The sequence below is a fragment of the Chaetura pelagica genome, unplaced genomic scaffold (genome assembly GCF_000747805.2).
Source record: "Chaetura pelagica isolate M959 unplaced genomic scaffold, ChaPel_1.0 scaffold90, whole genome shotgun sequence".
Taxonomy (NCBI): Eukaryota; Metazoa; Chordata; class Aves; order Apodiformes; family Apodidae; genus Chaetura; species Chaetura pelagica.
The window spans coordinates 2,763,768-2,786,559 of NW_009953496.1; the positions used below are offsets into that span (position 1 = coordinate 2,763,768).

A 22,792-nucleotide genomic window follows, 5' to 3' on the forward strand; every position below is an offset into this window, starting at 1 on the left:
ACCCTTTGTAAGCAAATATAACTATCTCTATGGAAATGATGTTCTAATCAGACAGCCCAGTTATGATCTTTGTATTTAGCTTCATCTGATCCATCTTAACTTCACCTGGCTTAACAATACTCAGTTCCTGCAAGCCAATTTATCCCTTTCTTTTTCAAGGAATACATTTCTCATCCCTTGTCTGCTCTTTGTAAAATAGTCTTGCAAATGATAAAATAGAACCAGACACTGAGTCCTATTCATTCATGTTACATGTCTAATAAGAGACTAGAGATTAAGATTTTTCCATGGTAACTAGAATTGCTTAAAGATCTTCTGACAATAAAGTGATGGATTCTGATTTTATTCATTCAGGAATAAATCTATTACTTTAAGCAAAGTTACTCTAAAGATACTTGTTCTTTTAACTTCTTCCACCAGGTAAGAAAGACAGGGTGCTACTGAGGGGCTGTAACAGCCCTCATTCCAGAATCACAGAATCACAAAATATTAGGGGTTGGAAGAGACCTCTGAAGGTCAGAGCAGGTCCTGCCAGAGCATGACTGACAACCAAACCAAACGAAACAAAAAAAACAAACCCCTAGGACAGATGACTCAGAAAGGCATTCGGAACAGGTCTTGAAAGTCTACAGAGAAGGAGACTCCACAACCTCTCTGGGGAGCCTGTTCCAGTGCTGTGTAACCCTCACGAGTAAAGAAGTTCTTCCTCATGTTGAGGTGGAACTTTCTGTGCTCAAGTTTGAGTCCATTGCCCCTCATCCTATCACAGGACACAAGTGAAAAGAGGTTATCCCTGCCTTTTTGATGCCCAGCCTTCAGGTATTGATAGACATTGATTAGATCCCCTCTCAATCTTCTCCTCTCTAGACTGAAAAGCCCCAGGTCTCTTATAGTCTTTTGGCTTGGATGTAAGATAAAATTGCCCATTTCCAAGAAACATCTTCCAGATACTTTCCAGCATCTGCAGCTTTGGTAGGGAGGAGTGCAGAGAAAGGAGGGGTTTGTTGGAAGTGAAGACTTACACCTGTAGATAAATATTTCTATTTTGGGGTAATTTGTGTAGTTTATACAAATGTTCACTGTTACTTGGATCATCTTCAAATACTTGAAGTTAGTTGCATGACTAAATTAATGTGAAGCATCATACATTTTCTCATATAGATTATTATTTTCTGGATTGGGCTGTTGTGAGAATGTAGGTTAATTATTGATCACAAAAAGATGTATAGCCCTTCCTGCCATCTGATAGATGTGTGTGCTTATCAGGTAAATAATTGTTGGGGTTTTTTTAGGTGTACAAAATTTCTGCAGAAAGAACTACAACTTAAAGAGAAGGGATTTAAGAGTCAAGTGTAATCATGGATTGATTGACATGTCAGTCATGACATTATCCAAAACCTTTCTGGGTGCAGTTACCTTTGCATGAGTTAGTGGAAAAAGAGAAAATAAGTGGGATTGAAAATTGTCTGGTTTTGAAGGGATGGAAATGTGGACACATAATATCTGCCTCAGAATGGTATTCTGTTTATTCCTTTTGGCATGGTAAACTAATTAAATAGTTACACTGTAAAATCTTTATGAGAATCTTAATTATTAATGTCATCAACAGGCTGAAAAAATGTAGGTTAGGTGTGGGGAGAGTTTGGCTCTGCAAAGAAATCACTTAAAAGCAAATTTTTTTGCATGACTGAGCACATGTGCACAGAGACTAGATAGTCACACTTTACAATGAGGTTACACTTATAAATAATTCATAAAGGGTAGGTAAACACTGTAGCCTCTTATAGAATCCTCAAAGACCATAGTTTTGTTGTAACTCTGTATAACACTCTCAAGTAATGTGCAAAGTATAATTTATGGAAGTCATATCCTTAGTATTGTTCAGGATGTATATTAATCATTCATTAATCCTTTATTAACTATTTATAAATACAATCTTGAAAGAGACCATGACTGGGTAGTTACTCCACTGCAGCAGCTGCACGGGACTTAGAGATTGCAGGCCTCTTTACCCGTCCTTTTTAACAAGCTAAGCAGTGTTTATACAAGGTAACACTCACTAGCTATTTCCTTACAGATTCCTTGTAAGTTAGAAATCTGGAAGAGGATTTCCAAAGAGGCTATACTTGTATGCTTGTATACTCATACAGAGTAATATTTTTACATCTTCTCTGATATTTCAGCAGACTTACAACAGGTCTGCTTCACAGGGTCCGTGAAGCAAAACTCCTAGTAGGTGACCCATACATATCAAAGTCTATGAAGTGTTGGTTCCCATGGACTCTTGTACGGCTTGGAACATCAAACCACCAAAATATGGACCATACCTCCAGAAACTGCGCAGAGGAGGGTTGCTGTGTAAATGTGCACGTCCATCAGTCCTTACGGTTTCCTCAGAAAATTTGGCAATGTAAGAGAAATTACTGCTATAGGCTAGGCTAACATAATGTCTAGGAGCACATCTGGCTTGTAGGATTATTCTGCTCCAAAACAATTCTATCTGCCAAGGTACAGCTACTTTTGCTTGCTGCAGGGAAGCTCCACTAACTTTCTTGTGACAATGTGGTTTTACTGCTTCTCTTTGTTTCTTCATACAGCCTAAGAAATCTTTTCCTGAGGCATTTGATGCTGAAGCACTATCCCAGTGCGTTAATTCTTCACTTGTTCTTTTGCAGGAAACAGATCTCATTCTGACATTTAATATCTCAATGCATCGTTCTTGGTGGATGGAGAATGGGCCAGGCTGCACCGTGACCTCGGTAACCCCAGCCCCAGACTGGGCACCAGAAGATCATCGTTATATCACTGTCTCGGGGTGTTTTCTTGAATATCAGTACATTGAAGTGGCTCACAGCTCTCTTCAGATCTTCCTTGCAGTAAGTATTTACAGATAGCTTCACTTCCATCATCTTTTCTAGATATCTTATTGCAGAACATCATTACCAGAATAGGAAAATACTGTGAAATTCATTCACAGACCCCGGCTCTAAGAATTAATTTTGTTATAAAACTCTGTTGTCTTGCAACTAGTTCAATACACCTGTTACAAGGAATACTCCAACATATTTTTTGCTGTGAGAATTGCCAAATGACACATTCTACCTTCCTGGCCTCCGTTTTGACTATTGACCATACCACAAATAATCTATTGCAGGTTACATTAAAATTGTACTGTAGGATATAAGTTGTGGCATAATTAGTTACAGATATTGCTGTGAAAGCCAAGTTGAATATGAAAGAGAAACCCAAATGCAGGATAATTTTTCAACAGTATAAAATAGACTCACTGATCAGTTCACAGGACTCAAAACTGATCAGTTTGTTATTCACCATGTTAGTCATATGCACTTGATGTGAACGGAAAAGGTTCTTCCCAAGAGAACAAAATGTTTTACTTGTTGCATGAAAACCAAAACCAGAAATCTTAAATCTTTTTTAGGAGGATAATAATCCACTGTCACACTGCAGAATGGAGGAATTGAATCTGCTTGTTTTGGGGAAAACTGGTAGCTTTTCTAACTGTATTTACCTGTATAAAGATTTTTGCCCTTTGCTTTCTCTGACCTAGGTGGAAAGCTGACATAAACATATTAATTAATTACATTGAATAGCAATCTTCACTTTTATATTTGTTCTAGTGATGCAACCATGTTTATGTCCAGGTGGAAATATACATGACTGCAAAAAACCCTGTTACTATACATCTAAATTTGAGTACGTGACTCCCTCTCTATATTTTTTTATATTTGTTTTTGCTTAATATATTCCAGTGTTTTGTTCAAAGAGGAACCATACTATCAAAAGATAAGAAATATGGTTAGCAAGACACAGAAACTATAGTAAGACAATTGGATAGTCCATAATATATTATGTGGCCCTCAGCTACCCAAAAAGTGAGCAGCTCTTCCATCTGTCTATTCCCCAGCCCAGCTGTAAATGGCCAAGTACCAGGTGTGGAATATAGTGGGGCAATATATCTTTCCGTCAGTGCATCTCTGCGTGAACTCTGCATGTGAAACGTTGGTGGCTGATTCACCTGCAAGCCCAGCTACCTCCATGGAGCCATCTCAGATCTCCTTCATGCTCTTCAGCTCACCATATTGTAGCAGTGCAAAGGAATCTTGACCAACTAAGTAGCAAGGCAGGGATTAGATAGGTCTGGAAAACAAAAGCAGCCCTTTCTCCAGCTAGTTCACAAAAGCAGTTTTGACAAGCTAAAGCTGGTGCAAATGAGACAAAGGTAAAAGTGCAACAAGGTCAGTGTGAAAAAATAAATTAGCTTAAATATTTTTACAATTTATTTTACAATCAGTTGTTATCACTCAAAATTTACTCATAGAATCTTAGAATCATTTAGATCATTGAGTCCAACCACAAACAACACTGCTGAGTCCCATTAAACCATGTCCCTAAGCACCGCATCTCCACATAATTTAAACAACTTTGGGGATAGTGACTCAACCACTTCCCTGGGCAGCCTGTTTCAGTGCCTCACAGCCCTTTCAGTAAAGATTTTTTTCCTAATATCCAATCTAAACATCCCCTGGTGCAACTTGAGACCATTACCACTTCTCCTGTCACTTTTTACTAGGGAGAAGAGACCAGCCCCACCTCACTGCAGCCTCCTTTCAGGTAGTTGTAGAGAGCAGGAAGGTGTCCCCTTAGCTTCCTTTTCTTCAGGCTCAACAACGCCAGCTCCCTCAAAGGTTCTTCATAAGACCTTATGCTCCAGACCTTTCACCAGGTTTGTTGCCATTCTCTGGACTCACTTCAGCATCTAAATGTTCTTCTTCATAGAATCATAGAATTATAGAATCATCCTGGTTGGAAGGGACCTTGAGTATCGTCAAGTCCAACCATAACCTAAATCCCCCCACCATAGCCTAATTTACCCGTTCAGTGCTTAAATCATGTTGCTAAGCACTGCACTATATCTATATTTCTTTTGAATACTTTCAGGGATGGTGACTCCACCACCTCCCTTCTTATAGTGAGGGGCCCAGAACTGAGCGCAATACTCGAGGTGCAGCCTCACCAGTGCCAAGTACAGGAGGACAACCACTTCCCTAGTCCTGCTGGCCACACTATTCCTGATACAAGACATGATGCTGTTGGCCTTTTTGGGCACCTGGGCACACTGCTGGCTCATATTCAACTGGCTTTCTATCAACATCCCCAAGTCCTTTTCTGCTGGGCAGCTCTCCAGCCACTCTGCCCCAGACCTGTAGCATTGCCTGGGATTGTTGTGACCAAAATGCAGGACCTGGCACATGGCCTTAGTGAACCTCATACAATTGGCTTCAACCCATTGATCCAGCCTGTCCAGGTCCCTCTGCAATGCCTTCCTACCCTCAAGTCCTCCAAAGGAGATATCCAGGCTTATTTTTCTACCTTATTTTTTTTAATATAATGAACAACAAGCAAGAAACTCAAGGAATATATAACTCAAGCTCAATTCTGTTCCTGATTCAGCAAGGGTTTTTGTGTGTCTGTGCCTAAAGAGACCTGTGTTTCCAGATAAGGTCATTCTTTGCAAGCTAGGAGAATGGTTCAGAATACAAACCATTGGTAATCGGCTAGCGTAGCCAACTACAGTTACTTTTATATTTCCATTTATGTTACTGTAAATGTGATTATCATAGGTAAAGAGCTACACAATATAAATATGGGTCAATTTTCCAAATCTGGTTCTTTCAACTTTACTGTTTACATAATTTTCAACTTTCTGGTTGTGGGTGTGGGATTCATTTTCAAATAGAAATACTAGTATAAATTCACTATCACATTAAATGTGATGAGAAACAGAAGAATTACCTAGTACTGCCCAGTGGCATACAACACAAAGTTAGATATTGCTTGATTTTCAGCAAACTAGCTTTCAACAAACCCAAGCCTTAGATGAGATTTATCTCCAGCCAGTAGAAAGTAATTACTCTTTCCTTTCAATTTTCTTTTATGGGCACTTCAGTGAATCTTGAATTTAAACTTTAAAACTATAAATTGCAACCTACAAAGTGGTTACTTGCTTTCTATTTGTATTTCTGTGTGTTCATGACAATGATCAAGGTAATGTTGATCTTGGCTTTTTCACAGACTAGTAACACTGCAGCATGTTTTTAAGGATGTTTTCGAGGAGGTTTTCTACTGCCTACAGAAAGAAAGTTACAGAGAAATTCAGCTTCACTGAGAACCACTTATTTCAATGCTTGAAAAAAATTATACTGAGTCTATTTTGATAGCTTGCCAGTAAACTCATAGGGAATCTAGATACAGAACTTGAGGCTTCACATAGACGTGATATTTGCTGTGGATTATTTACTGGAAAGAGTATGACAGCTAAAATAAAACCTATAAACCCCCCATGGTTTATGCTTTCTAAAAAGCAAGTCTCAGGGTGGGCTGTGGAATATTTCAAGGACTGCAGAGAGATGCTCTGCTCAGGAGGTGCAGAATACTCACAGTCTGCAAGAGGCCTTGTCTCCCCACAGCAAACAGCACCTAGACTGTGAACTGGCCTAAAAACAAACAGCACCAGACTGTGAACCATATGAACACTGCTGCTAATTTTGTGCAAATCAACACAGATTTTATTTTTTTAGAAGTGAAATTTTGGTTAATTTTTATTTCTCCTACTGCTTAAAAAAGGTAGTAACTAAATCAACTGGAATGATCCCTAAGGTCAGGAGAATCCCCAGTGTGTAGGGTGGTGGTGTTGCCCAAGTAATACTGATCTTAGGGACTAAGGAGAGACAGATGTGATAAGGCACAAATATTTTGCCAGCTTCTCCTGAGGAGAGGCTTTTATTCAGGATAAAAAAACAACTCGACAAAATTTCTATTTTAGCTCACACTGAAGAAGTGACAGAAAATTAATTTTGGTGGTCTCTATACATCGATCAGATGAACACTCATCGCTTAGGAAATCTTCAAAATGAGGAAAAATTACTTGAGAACTAATGCATGCAAGAAAATACTGTGAGAAGACAAGGATTATCTCAATTTGAGTATTTAACATTTATGTATGCAAAGCAGAGCTGGAATAACCTACAGTGATAAGAAGGGCTGCAAAGCAGCCACAGCTACTCCTTTGTCCTGTGACACAGAGCACTTAGGGCATGGGGTGATGCTGGTGGAAGACGACAGCCTCTGTAGACCTTTTCAGAAAAAGAATTATACTATCATAAATATGAAAAATTACCAAATCATGCACATCTATGTCTGTCTTGTAACACATTATTTCTTGCTCACCCATTGTCTGATTTTTGTCCTGTTTATGGAAGTCTATTTTGAAAAATTTCCACTGATTTTTCACTCAATTGTTGTTGTAGTTGCCTGTCTGAAGTGGTACACCACCAAAATCTCCATGCCACACAGTGTGCTAGTCAGCTTTTACTTTGTGCTCCATGCCATTTCATTCTTTTGAGACTGGACTGCATTGCTATCACTTCGTCTCTGTCTTACCATCTTCTTCCAGCAGGTTAAAGAGAGGGGTTCAGAGTGAAGAAGGGAAAATGCAATGGAGGGGATTCTATTTCATTATTAAGAGCAGCTTTACAACCTGCAGAGTTGCAAAATAAACAAACATATTTTTAGGGCACCACCTGCAGCACACAGCTGTATGGAACTGAGCAGAGCTGCTAAGGAAGTAATTTGTTTTGCTTTGTGTCAGACCCTGGGATCTGGGAAAACATGGGGAAGGTATTTCTATGGAACAACTTCCTCCTTTGCTGCACTCCCCACTTCTTGGTGAATATCACAGTAGAATCTGTAAAACTGAGATCTTAGCTTCATTGCACTTTGAGAGCAATGGTCATTTCTTTAATGCTGTGCTGATACCTGGAGAAAAAAAATACATAATTTTGGCCACAGCTAATTCATTTGTTTGGTTGCACATAGCTTAAAGTCCAATGCAGCCTGTGCTCACATACTGAGTGAAATTCTCCACTTAGGTCTTCTCTCCCAAGGAAGTCCCATTTACAGAGCCATGACACCTTGAGCACCTGGACTATCCAATGTGCTCTGCAAGGAACACAGCTCAGCGTGTTCTTGGTGCCTACATACTACCAACATGAGCTGCTTTGGTGATGGCATGACCTGGATAACCATATGCTTTGTACATTAAATTATCCTTATGTGCTTAATGGGTATTGATTTTTGCTGCTTACATCAGAGAAACTATTTCATTCTCAGGACTACTGGGTTATCAAGGGTAAATATACTTAAATTACTGATCTCCAGAGAGAATTGTTCCAGGTAAAGAATGAGGTCAGTTGTACTAATGGAAATTTGATTTACTACTGCTTTGTAAAATTTGAATAGCATTCTGTATAATAATTACAGAGTGGAGGCTGAATGCAAGTTCCCACCTATCCCTACATGATAGGAGGTATAGCTTGACTTCCCCTTGCAGAAGGCAGTGCCTGTGAGGGACTGTGCAGGGTATACAACCCTGCTAACCTTGGCATGTAATGGTAGTGCTTAAGGTGGTATTTAGCTCTGTGTATAAATAGTATATGCATCCCAGGATTTTGGTGACACAGCTAAAAAAGGGTCACAAGCTTGCAGTTTCACAGGCTCCTACACCCCTTAATGTCTGATTCTAGCTATGGATCCTATGTACAATTTTCTTCATTCACACTCTTTATTGAACTCTTTTCTATAACAGAAGGTGAAAATCTTTTCAGTTCAGGTCCTGAACTGTGGTTCAAGTCAGTAGGTTCTCCTTCCAGGTCTACCACGATGCCATTGAGAAAGTAATTTCCTTTCTCTGTATCTATTCCCAAGAACTACAGAGGAAAGGATGCCTAAAATTTCCATGTTCAGTTCATAAGACACAGTAACATTTGCATAGATCGGGATGTCTCAGATCTCTCAAGCGTCTAAATGTGGATGGTACCCAGTACAGTAAGGCCTTCGTACAAGGTAATTATAATTATGGTAATTGCATTTAATACAGAAATGGAGCTCAGATTCTCTACATCTCCCTTCTGCCTGGGTTCTACTCTGTGATTATGCATGACCTGTCCCCACTCCCACAAGGTTATTCTTGCAAAAGTTGACAAATTGAAATCCATTTGTAGATCAAAACTCTGAAAATATGCAAATAAAAGATCAGCCTTTGAGATAAGTGTGACAGAATTACATATCTATTTGCCAACGCAGGATTAAAAGTATTTATTATACTTGTCTTTTAATCTTCACTTACAGACTCACAAGTCCATTGATTTTAGTGAAACTAAGTGCCTGAGTTATGGGAATAAGACTGATGTGAAGGCGTCACCTTAGCCAATTTGTTTTTTAGTTATATAGCACTCTAAAAGATGAACAGTGTAATATTATTCCAGTAAAATAAATGGGTGTAAAAGCATTTCTTCTGTATCACATCTGCATTATTGATAGTAACTTACATACCAAATGAATAAAACCATAAGTAAGCTGTTACATAAAAGTATTGACCACATAGTTATCCTGTCCACTGACTTTTATGTGCTGTATCTTAGATGTAATTCCTTTTTGTTCCTTCATGTATTTATACTTGGGTATATGCTTCATGCAATCATTACAATTATTATTTTGTGCTTTAAATTTTGTAAATATGTAATTATCCATCCATGCGAGTTACTGTAAATGTATTCTTTTTGAGATTCTGAAAAGTCTGTGTCATGCATAGTACCTTTTAGGCTCTGATGCTGTCAGATTGATTTAAAACATCATGAAGCATAACTGTGTTATTAAGATGCAATAATACAGCTATGCAGTTAGGGTGCCAGCTTCAAAATCTCTGCTCTGTTGCAGACTTAGAGAATGACCTTTGGCAGGGTGCTTAATTCATGCCAATTATTGCCTGCTCTGTACAAGCAATGGCTCTTAAATATTTCAGAAGGGTGTTGCCGGGATAATTTCTTTAAACATTGCTAGGTAATCAAATATTACAGAAAGGAGGCCTGTTATGTATTTAAGCACTTAGAGCAGTGGACAGTAGTAATGTTCCTGCTTATCTTAAGGATTAATAATAATTAGGATAGGGTATTCTTAAAATCCTTACTGTTAGCATAGCACAGGTGACATTAAATAGTCACATTCCCTTGTGGAGAGATGGGAGTAGTGAATAATCATGTACTCTCCTAGGAATTTCTTAACTGGACTATTGATTTGTGCTTTAGACCTACATGCTCAAATATGTTTCTAACAGTATATCACTTAAAAGCCCCCAAGAGTGCTGAGGACAGTATGATTGCAAAGCAAAGCAGCAGTTCCTGTCCAAAAGAATTAACCTTGAAAGTACAAACCAAACTAGGCAACCTATGCAGGCAGAAAAGCGGGGAAAGGCAGGAAAATAGAGAGGGAATACTAGTTTGCAATTTCAGTGCCTCTCCTGTTTGTCTGTTGTCAACTTTTTTGTAGGCATGATAGAAAAGCCCTAAAAAGGCTTATGAACCAGAATAAGGAGTAAATTTTATGTTATCAGGTGTAAAATCTCCCAAAAGGCAGCAAAAGAGGAAAGTCTGTATAAGTTTGAAATCTATTGAGGCTGACAACAAGCTGGTGCCCCATCAGTGATGTTCTCTGATACTGACAGGAGGGAAGAAGCCAAGTGGGACAAGCCACAGTCTTGCAGGTGAATGGGGTAGCTGAATTTCACAGAGAAAAAAACTAAGGTGAAAAAATGGAGAAATAAAATAATCTGTGGAAAATCACCTCTGCAGTAACTTTCCAGATGGGCTCAGTCTAGACTGAGAAAGGAGCAAGAAGAGGACACAGCACATGTTGAGGTAGGATGCTCCTGTGAAGCTGAGACTCGCTGAGTGAGAGATCAGGAGGGCATCAGCAGGACGGCAGAGGTTACAGTGACACAGATCTTGTAAACTCCTGCATTTGGAGTAGGATAGAGAAATGATTCTTCTGCAATGGAAAGGACAAGTACATTCTGCCTTTTCTTCTTTTTCCTTTTTTTTTTTTTCACATGGGAGAGACTGGGGGAAAAAATTGATGAGACCTGAGCAGAGAAAAAGACTAGCAGTTCCTCCATAAACACCACCAAATCACAGAGCAGGACTAAAAAACGTGAGCAGTGGGTGTAAAATGTGTATCAGCAGGACTGGCTGCATGATAGGAGGAAGAGCAAGAGTGAAGGCAGAGGAGATGGGAGAGGGAACCATAGGAATGCATGAAAAATAGAAGCTGCCTAACTAATGATGTCATCAGGAATGAGGCTAACAGCAAAAGGGTCCCAAAACATGCATGAGTGGAATCAAACAAAACAGAAGTTGGTCCTGGATTGTCCAGGTTGAAATGCTGATTTGCCTACACTAATTTTGTTTTCCCACCTCCCTTCTGACAGCATCCTCCAAATCTTCCTCACACACTCACTCATGCATATACACTGCAGATCAGCAGCCTCCTCCTATGCTTGCATAGTGGTGAAAATATTTATATGTGAGAAAAAAGACTAGAGTTCATGTAATCAAGTTTTGACTCTTTGATCCTAACAGGGAAAAAACAACGTTATTTAATTAAGGTGGAGTTCCTTTCTAGGGCAACACCATGATTGAAAGAAAATTGAATCTTAATTATATAGATTGGTCCTTTAGAAAGACTGTTTTTTACACTGCAAGACTGGGCAAAATCAGTACAATGGGAGGAGGGTATGAATCATTGTAAAGTGCTAATTTAATAACACTGTCGTGCCATGTTAGCAGAGGAGCAACATCAGGTTCAGGCATCTTTGACATTGCCTCAGAGCACAGTGTGTTGCTGTTTCTCTGACAATAATGTTGGAGCATATGTCATTAGTCTTTTGAAGGATTACTATAAGAAGAGATTTCTTTATGCCTACATGTATTATCTGGATTTGCTTCTGTCAGATTTTACCTACATTTCTTCACTACTCCTTGCAGAAAACTGAATTGTACACATCAAAGCATAAACAGGTTTTTAATGAGCAGAGAGCTTTGTCAGTAGAACTGTGCTCATTCATTTACCTAAAAGCTTCACATCTTAATGAGCTGGGCTCATATAAAGCTAAGTTACATGTTAATTGTCAGAAAACAAGTTTACTTCAACTCAGTGGAGTGACATCAATCTTAAACAGAGCTACCTGACCCGTGCACCCAGCGTTGTTGCTGAGAGGTTTATTTGCCCGGCAGGATGGAAGGCAACAGCACCAGCATGAACTGAGGCTGTGATAAGCAGTTCTGCCTTTCACAGATCTTCTTGCACTAGCAAATGCAAAGAGTAAATGTGGGGGTTTTGGGGGGTAGGATTGAAACTGTCTTAACCAAGAACTGGATGTTGCACTCATTACTTTGAGCCTGAGGGAAGTTTCCTAAGAATTTGTTTTGACCATCTCATATGAATTCCTCCACATAGGGGACTCAGATTCAGGCTGACCCTTTAGGTGAGACAGTTATAAGACACAACGAGATTATGGTTCGCCAGGCGCAGTGCCTCATGGCTGTCCTGGGGCTATGTGATGCTGGTGGTGCTGTGCTGACTGGTGATGCTGGCACGCTGACTTGCTTCCTCCCACAGCTAGGATTTAAAATTATTCCTCAGTTCCAGTACTAGCAGAGTCCTGCTACCATTTTCATAATGGTGTCATAGCATAAAATCTGCATGTGAATGCTTTCCAGCTACATGCAGGTCAGGAGGCTTGGACTGGGGTCTTTTTACCTAGTTTTGGTGAGCCTCTGCAGGTTTTTTATGTTTTGAAGAGATTCTGGACAAAAAGCCTAGTGCATTTGAGATATATATTTTTTTATTATTTTTATTTTACAGGTGAATTTGTATGGTAGAGAAAGCAAATTATATGTGCTTTACATGTAAGAACAATATTAAGAATAGCAGTAACAATAAATAGCACAACCTTCTGTAATCTTAAGTATTCAATTACAACATGTAATTAAACAAAGAGGATTCTCTGAAACTCATAGTCAAGTGCCAGGTTCACCAACCTCATTCCTGAGCTGATTCTGAAGGTACAATAAACACATGCATACTGTTCCTTAGAAATATAAAAAAATAATCCACAGTTGAGAGGTACCTCAGTATCACCATGCTCAGCATTCTTGCTGAAATTACAGTACTGCCTTGTTCTGCCTTGTAAGATTGTGACAGCTATTATTTTGCCATTTTACTCCACACCACCTAAAGGACCTCCAGTTCTGGAAGCAAAAGGCTTCAGTTTGCAAGTTAAAAAAAACCCAACACACTACTTTAGGCCAGAAGAAAGTCTCTGGGTTATTTAAGTTGCTATTATGTCTATACACTTCTGTACATCCACAATGCCCTGGCAATTACACAATTAGGAGTCAGTTTTCCTTAGAGCTGTAGTAATACTACACTAACCAAGTCTCAGCCTATATTTGAGTCACACTGTGGCCCTACAGCTTGGAGTCCAGGAAAAGAACGTGATCTGTAACTTAGTAATGTGTGAGGAAGATTCATTATTTGCAGGAAAAATTCTCATTTTTTTAGTGCTTATGTAGCATGCCAAACAATGGGTGCAATAGAAATATCATCTATAGGATCATCACATCATAAAGATTCTTAGCTCTCTGACTTCTACAGTGCTACAATTCTAAGGAGAGTGGAGTCTGAGATAACTTTTTGTTATAAATTTGCTGAAGCTTCCACCTGAAGCCCAGATTTTAAATGACAGGCAATATTCATTAGTGAAAAACGTTGTTTTGTCCAACTGAAGAAAATTACTTTCCCTTGAAATCACAGGTAATCTGTTCCTTGCACATGTTCTCAGTAGACATCAGCCAATTCTCACCATTTCTTTAATAGATGCTATCTTCAGCACTGGTTGGACAGGTAGAGAGCAAATTCATGCACTGCTGAGGTGTTTGTGGGTTTCAAAGTGTACTGCCTAGCAGCACCATTCACCTAAACTGCAACAGTATTGAAATATCAGGTTTTCGTTACCCAGCAGTTTGAAACTGATTGGCATAAAGTGATTCATGTTTTCAAAACCTATTGAGCAGATTTTATTTTTTTTTCCCAGCAGTCATCATTCTTTTAACTCTAGCCTTGAGCTCTGCCAACTTCAACTCCTTTCTTATCTGAACACAGTGAAGGAAACAGCTATTTCTTAATGTTTAAAAGCTAATAATGAAATTTTGGAACTTTTCCTCTGCTTTCTTTTATTTTGGGTGTCTGGGTTTTCTGCAAACAGATAGGTCATGTGTGCATAGTCACAAGCTAAGGAAAAAAAGCATCTGCAAAATCACAGGAGCATTTGTCTGCTGGCAACTATTGCTGCCATTGATGGGAATTCAACACTGGCATGACAGAATTTATTTTTCCTTATACATAGACAATGATCAAGCAGTGCCATCTGAAATCCACCCCAGAGGTTCAAGTCAATAAAATATTAATAGCTGAGGAGGCTGTAACAAGAGCACAACAGTGGAATCTCTGACATTTTTGCACCTATTGTTCTTCCTAATTAGGTAACTGTTTCCTCTTCTGCATACTCTTAAAGACTAGGGAAAATGAATCTGGGACTGAGACACAATCCCATCTGCAAATGTCAGTAAACTGCTGTTAAAATAGCCCCATTTTCTGTGAGGGCTCTGTTGGGAAGTGGCCACTATCTAGGGTCTGGACGCTTTGGTCCTCTTTGCTCCACCTTGCTGGGAAGAGTGTGGACTGAGCACACACTGCTGATTCACAATGAAAACCAGGCACAGAAATCAAGGCAAAGCTGGGCGATCTCATCTGAAACACTGTACTTTTATCAAAAGATTACCAAGGCTTTCCTTAGTAATTGAATTCAGTCTATTCAGTCATGACAAGCAGGGAGAATAGGTGGAAGAGAACAACTGTCAAGCCTTGCTTCAGACAATCCTATTCTTCAGATTCCTCTCATTCACTGAGCAAGTATTAATAGTCACTTATGCATCAGAAGGAATAATGAGGTTTAATGAATCTCCAAAGATCACCTACTTCATAAAAGTAAATGCCACACTTTCATCAGTTAAAGGCCTCCAAATTCAACATCAGCAGCAGAGGGAATTTTTATTTTAAAGCAAATTGCACCCCGTTTTCGTAAATTATCATGGAATGATTACTCGACTTTTATCCGGTCGATGTTATGCCTCCCCAGTGAATTGGTTTATTGTCAGTATGTCTGCTTCAAAACATGTCTTCCCTAGAAAGCACTCCTTCATTCAGCTTCTACCACTGGAAGCAGGCAACAGCTTGAAGCTAGCAGCTGCTGCTGAACAAAGCCGGGAGAGATGCAGAAAGGCTGCTGAATCCATAACAGTAAGCACATCATGACATAATTACAGCAAATCTCCAGAGTGGTCTGTACACAAAAAATGCCATATGTTTTGTGTAGAGGAAGCGTGCATTAGTAAAACCATAGTATAATTTAAGCTTTTTCCATAGTAGTCCTGTTAGCACGGAACTGATTTTTTAATCTCAAAAATTAGCATTAACAGAACAGAAGACAGTATTTGAATGGTCAGCTAATTAAACTGGGGTGGATATAATTAATATCCCGAAGGGTGAAAGGAGATGATAGAAGGTTTGAGGGAAATTTCCAGTTGTAACTATGCATAATCTAATAGCTGGTACACCTATTTAAAGTTTCTTTTATATAGTCTTCTTTCACCACTGCATGTAATAGCAGTTCTGTTTTCTAAATGTCTTCATTTGACTTTGAACAGATTAATAGGATTTACTGCTTCTGCAGCTTGCCTATACAAAACAGATTGTCAATACAGACAATACTTTGTGGTCTGTCAGGGAATAATAGACTGCTTTCTCCATCCCTGCTTATAGGAAGTGATTTAGTTTCCTAAACATTTAGATACAAATAGGAGGAAGTGGGGGCAGTATTTTTCTGTATGAGTCTAGCATGAGCTGGCAGTGCTAAATAGCCACTTGGCATTTGCTGTTTCAGCTGGTGTTCTTCACCTTATTTTTATGTGGCAGCCTATATGTGGATTCTCTGTTTGAGATGTTTGCAGAAATTTCACTGAGATTGGATACCAACAGTACAAAATACACCACCCAGATACATTTCAAAGATTGCAGTGGTCTCTTGCAATATTTTCTCTTACAAACTGCAAGAATTGATCTCATCTTCAAAAGCCTTAATCTCCTAAATCATTGTTTTGTGCTCTGTCTGACCCTGCATTTTAGATTTCAGTGGCTTTGTGTTTGGTAAAGATGATTCTAGAACCTCTGTGTGTCATAAGAAAAGGATTTCTCCCCTGGCTGTTACCTCTTTCTTGCCATGATTATTGCTTCCTTCTGCAAAGATAAGAATGTAATGATGCAGCAGATTTTACAGGAATGTAAACTGCATGAACTAAACAAATTGACATTTTCTAAAGCATCAGGTCCTTTCAAAATGCTGTCTGCACATTTACACTTTTATGAGTCGTGAAGCTCTAACCAACTGAAAGAGGTTAGTGTTATTAAAAATGATGATACTGGTTATAAGTAAAACATAGGTAAGCAAGATGTGCTACATTTTCAGTCTCTTTTTGATCTTCTAAATAGTACTGCTGATTCGATGTCTACTGTGATTATAAGAACCTAAATCTTAGCAGAAGGGGTAGCCATTTAATCCTGTGATTTTTATATATCAGGGACAACACAGTACATTGTTTACTCTATCCTAGAATGTTCCTTTTGTGCAGCTCTTCAGCTTCTTTAAACTTGCTGATTTATTTAGTTAAAACAATCTAGAAGAATATGAGCAAGAAAAAGGAATGAGCTTTTTGTTTTCTCATTGTGTAATTGTCCATAAACTTAAAAAAAACCCCAACTGAGTTCTTTACAATGTCATATAAATGTATTATCCTTTTGCATGCTTACTGGACTCACCTCAGGTGGTGGGAGGTGTATAACCTCAACTTGGATACTACCAAAAATTGATGTACTTCCAGAATAACATGATTAATCCCACCTCTTTCTAGAGAAGGGACAGACACAAATGACAGTTGCCATCAGGAGACTGAACTGATTCCTGCACCTGAACATTGTTTAATTTGTGGAGTTTGATCTCAGACCACCTCTGAACTTTGGGCTGAACTTCGCAAAGGTGCCTTCTTTAGCACAAGCACACTTGAGATCAACAGGCTCTGTTTGATCCACAGCTCTCCAGAGAGCTTGACTCAGTGCAGGAACCTTTGAACAATTCTCAGGGGGAACTTTGGAGAGGGTATGAAAAGCATTTAGATCATTAACCTCCTCATTGAGTAATTCAGCTGCATTTTTGAGTTTGCTTATGCAGCTGCATAGATCATTCAGAAACTTTCCTCTAATTTCAGATGTTCAAACAAAAGTGCACTGAAATTAAAATTTAGCACTTTTCCAGAAGATTGTTAAAAGTTTTTTTTGGTCCCAAACAGACTGTCAGCTGGAAGAGTACAAGCTGTGTTTGGTGCCTCTAAAGTAAAGTAGGTTCTAGAAAGATAGAGTTGCCTTAAGAGAACCTTTACTATCTACTATACACTAGCTTAATGTTTTGTGACTTCAAGACAGTGAGACAAAAGCTGAACTGCAGTAGGACTACATTCTGGTTTGTGCACATGAACACAGAGGTTAATTTATCATCACATCTGAAAATCTAACTCTTTTTATAATTTTGTTTGTTATATCTTAGGGAGATGCAAATGAACCTACCTTTTTTTCCCCACTACCTGCAATTGTCTCTAACAATCCATTAATTTTCAGAAAATTTTCAAAATGGCTTATAAGAATCTCTGTGCTTACATATGAAGATTATTTTTTTTTATAAATCCTAAAATCTAGTATTTTTCTATACACAAAAGCTAACAAATCAAAGACTCAAATCGAGAAATTCAAAGATGTCTGAAAGACTTAAGTTTCACATTAAAAATACCTATCAGCTGGAAATGGTAAATGTTTAAAACTCTAAACCATTGAAAATTCATGTATATGGCTTGCCTACTGAAATTTGAAAACATTACCTTAGTTCAGTTACTGTTTTCTTATTCTAAAGTAAAATTTACTACTAGTGTTGTTTGTCACAGTTGTTATTGCTTGACTGTTGGTCCTGTTGTTGTTGTCATTTGATTTTATTGTGTCTAATTATTGTCTCTTGGTTGGATGTCTTAAAATATCAAGTATCATTCAGGGTAAAATCAGAAACTAAATATCATATACTGCCAGATTGTTTCTGTATAACTGCCATCATACACTATAAATTTGTGTTTGTTTACCAAAGCTACCTGACCGTTCCAGATATGTGAAATAGCATCTAGTGAAAATTACTCAGCTCTACATGAGTTCCCAGAATGTAGTACATTTGTCTGATCTTTTTTACCCTCATTTAATATGAATGGCAATTGTCAAAATTGCAACCTGTTAACCAGCATTTAGCCAGCCTCCACCCATGCACAAAGGCACTTTGGCTATACTTCATGCAGTATGAGGCCTTTGCTGTCCTTCCTGACAAATTGGAGCCATGCTGGAGCTGTAGAGACAGACAGACTGCCATGGAAGTGCATACAGTAGTTTGGAGCATGCATGGGACTGGATTTTTTCAGCACCATCTTCATGATAATACACCTATGACTGAAGCAGGTGACTGGAAGTGGAGCAGATAAGCACAGACAGATGGATTAAGACAGTAGTAATTGTGCTCTCACTTGATTATAAAATTAAGAAGCTCCACGTGATTTCTATTTTTCACAACGTCACTCATCTCAACAAATCCCAACAGGCTGGGAAGCAGAGTTGAGATGCATCCTGCTTTTCACATGAGCCTGTTTCCAGCATCAACACTTAAGAGAGATCTTCTGTAGAAAAGCAATTAGTTTCTGCAGTCTAGGGTGCCATTTAGAGTATCCAGGCTCATGTGTTTCATCATAAAATTGACCTTTTAAATTTTTTATGTCTGAGATTCTCTACTAAAAGAGTAAGCATTAAAAAAAATACAACCCTAGAGAAAATACTGAACGCACATGTGGAATTTATTAAAGGATGCCTGGCCCTGAAGTGCTACAGATAACAACTCCATCTGAATGTAATAAATATGAAGTATGCAGTATTGTGTGCTTAATTTTTAAATAATTGGTATCATTAGGTAGCATAATGATACCAGTTACATAAAAAGCATAAGAAACCAATATGTGCTACATTTACAGGCCCACATTTTTTTCCTGTAGCAATTGCTTTTCCATGAAAATAGTATTTGCTTGTTGATACCTTTGAACAACTGTGTACTAATGGGTCAGAGGTTTAGTTTATTTTGTTTTAGCAACACTGCCTATCTTGGGAGTATATTTTTTTAACAAAACTTTGCATTATTTTGACATAATGGAGCCTTTCAAAAGACACTGATTTCAGGATGGGCAAAAAAATGTCTCTTCTTCTCAGATAACTTGTGTAAAAATATTGCCAGCAATAGTAACATCTTACATCCATGTCTGGGAACTAGCAAGTCTCTGTGAAGACATTAGAAAGTTTCAGTAGTCCAAGAGTATTCAAGATTTAACATACAAATAGATGTTAAGCATAAGGAATTTCTGACAGAAGCTGACATAGTTTTACACCAGTCTTTTGGTACTTTTTCTTTAACAGCAGAAAGTTTTATTTGTGTCTCTACTCCTTAGAAAGAAAGAGGACATGACAGAACCTTTAGCTCTGCTTCATAGTGGTTTGAGATCAGCTAAGAGTCTTGATGTTGACATCTATTCCTACTTATGATCTAGTATTTAATATCTTTGCAAAATGATGCTCTGCTTTAGCAGGGTAGAGACACAGTGCCAAGAAGAGCAAATTTAGAAAGCAACAAGAATATGCATATATGTAACATACATACATGTATGAGTGAGTATGTACATAGTGATTGCATTAACCTTAACCTGGCTGGCTGCCTCACAGTCACAGTATTTCTTACAAATTATTGAAGCAGGATCTGCTGTAGCCTATGTAGGAGAGATGTTCAGATCATGTGCTGTAGAGCATAAATATGTAAAGAAATCATTAAGATTAATGGCTTGTGTCATTCATTTGACTGTATTCAGCTTCATACCCAGCCTGTGCTGTACAGATACTAAGTTGCAGAAATTCAGCAAAGACTTTGCTACATAGTCAGTATATAGAGATGAGAATAACTCAGTGGTCCATCAACATCAAAACCCTATCTCTGAGACTGCCAATGAAGGATGTTTCAGCAGAAGCTATAAGGTAACTCAGCTCTCATAATGAATTAACTAGGCAATATGGTACTCTGGCCTGAATAATGTCACCTGAGAAATAGTTTTTCCTTGAGGATGAGCCATCCTTAAAGAAAGTACCAGATCGCTTAATTTTCCAGATGGAAAACAAGCAAGCAAACAAACAAGGAAAAAAACAAACAAACAAGCAAACCAACACAAAACAAAACAACAAAACACAACCACAAGAAAACCTCTCTGTCCTGTATCATTGAATCTCTTGAATATCCCTTCCTTCTCAACTCTGGAAGTTTTCCATGCAGCATACTAGGTCACTTTTCTTCCTCTGCTCACTTTTGGATGCTTTAGTTTATTAAATGGTATGGCCTCTTTCTCTTTTTATCCTTTCCCAAGAGCCTAGTTTTACAGTTATAAACCTGGCTTATACTTACTATATTTCTATAGCCTTTCTCATGTCTTCCTTGCTCTTTCTGCCAGATGGTTCTGTTTTTCTTGCACTATCTTTTACGATGCTTGCTGAATCACCCTGAAACCTTCTGCTTTGTCTTAAAGCTTTTGAAACATTTGAATTTATGTAAATTACTCTAACTACAACCACCCTAACCTTTTCATTAGTCCTGTAACTTGTACTTTGTTTTCTAACAACTCCTCTGTTTCCTCTTAACAATTTTATGCCAAAATCTTCTTGGAAACTCTCTGTTGCCTTGTTCTCATGGCAAATCCTCCTACTTCTTCTCAGTTTTTACCCCATTATGTATTTACTGTTTATGTTTCTCATGTGGCTTTTTTTTTAAGATACTAAGTCCTTTGGGGCACAGGATGTCACCTTGTCTATGTTTATAATACACAATGTAAAATCATTGTCCTCTGTAAAGCAATAGTGAGACCACCATTATTTGACTGATAAATCAAATGGGAAGAAAATTTCCAAAGACTAATGAATCTATCATATCAACTAGGACACCTACTAATCCTTTTTGAGGTAGCAAGAACTGTAACACTTGTTTATGATACCAGCCATAGCCTGCTTAGCACTCATGTAAAGTTTTACTGTCATTGCAATGGCAAGGACTCCCTGAAAGTTACTTCATCATTATTTCCTTCCCTTTGCAATACCTGCTGTAATAAGAAATTTTGTGTTCTGGATTTTGCTTTTTAACAACTTATTTAAGTTCAAACTCCTACAAGCCACACTGTGAGTAGAAGGATGCAAAGATGCTTGACTGAAGCAGCCATCAGAAGAAAGCATTGTACTTAAAAAACCTAATTTTCCTCTAAGTATGGTAGATTGCAGCTCCCTGAAGCAGAGTCCTTGCTTTCAGAAAACCAATTTCTGGCAGATTGCAGAAGTTATTCCCCTTTGGTTTTCCAGCATCAGACAGGAGATAGGAATGGAGGATCCTCTCTCAGGGGACTGGCAGCTTCACAAAAAAACAGATGGCACCTGACAGGCTATTTCCAGGAGATGGAGTCTCTGAAGCAGGAAGCAGGGATGCCTGAATGACTCTGGGGAAAGCTCCTGCTTTTAAACTGGGTGAATCAAGGACTCTTTCGACAAGAGGCAGCATCGTTTTGCAGGCTACCAACTGTCCTGTTTGTTCTGTGACAGTCTTATCAGACAAAGGTTGTATTGAGAATTGTGAAATATTTAGCTAGGGTAGTATTTGACCTGGACAACATAAGCTGTCTCTACTTGTTTTTGACAAGAACCATTTGGTTTGCTTTGCTAATTTTTGCCCCTCCCTTAATCTCCAGCCTCCATCTCCTTACCCTCTGCCATCATTTAAGGTTCCCCCACAAGGGTCTGAAAGCATCCAACTTTTCCTTATTTCTTACAAAGCCTTTAAAATAAAAAATAAATTATTTTCTGAAAATAATTTAAAATTAAACATTTAGAAGTCTGCTTTCAGAATTCTAATCTCTCATCTTGAAAATGTAATTGAGCGTTTACAGGAGCTGCATGCTACGTCTGTCAGAAAAGAGCCATCCCCAAGGAGTTAGCTTTGTGTTTCACAGGCATGTGAGCAGGTACTCTTCTTCACCAGCTGCAGGAAAGCGTGCCAGCTTTTTAGCAATTGATGAGACTAAGCTTCTGCAGAAAACAGAAGGCTGGAGGAAAAGGGCCAATATGTAGGTCCTGATCTAGTCATCCAAACAAGGGGGCTAAGTTTGTAGTTATCGGAGAAAGACAAGCGTATAGATACTCTAGAAGGCTGGTCAGCTCTTAGGTGTTCATTCTGCTGAAAATAGAGATATACTGAAAATGCAGATACAGGTTTGGGCCCTGATTTGTGTGCAAGACGATGTGCACGGGCTCTTTCTCGGTGCAGGAAAGGGGCTGTGAACAGAGACAGAGGTCTTGTATACAAGTGCTCATTTAAAAAAACTGACTTGGAGCAGGTACTTCCCACCCTTGAAAAAAGGGAGATGGCAATAAAGCTTCACCAACACAGGAGGCAGGAATCTAAATAAGGCCTGATGCAAAAGGTGAGAGTTACAGGAGAGGATTAAGAATCAAGAATCCTTGCAGTGATTCTGCAGCTTTAAGCCACCTCCTCGCAGAAAGACAGGGTACAGCACTTGTAGCTCCATGTCCCATGCTCTCATTTACAACTAAGGGA

General features: G+C 38.6%; 1 protein-coding gene across 1 annotated transcript in view; it reads left to right on the plus strand.

Moving 5' to 3' along the window:
- Positions 1-22,792, plus strand: part of NKAIN2 (Na+/K+ transporting ATPase interacting 2) — a 453,282-nt gene that overhangs the window by 371,564 nt on the left and 58,926 nt on the right. Inside the window, exon 5 of the mRNA XM_009999208.1 lies at positions 2,676-2,876. Coding sequence (XP_009997510.1) covers positions 2,676-2,876 — 201 coding nt within the window. The remainder of the gene's footprint in view (positions 1-2,675; positions 2,877-22,792) is intronic.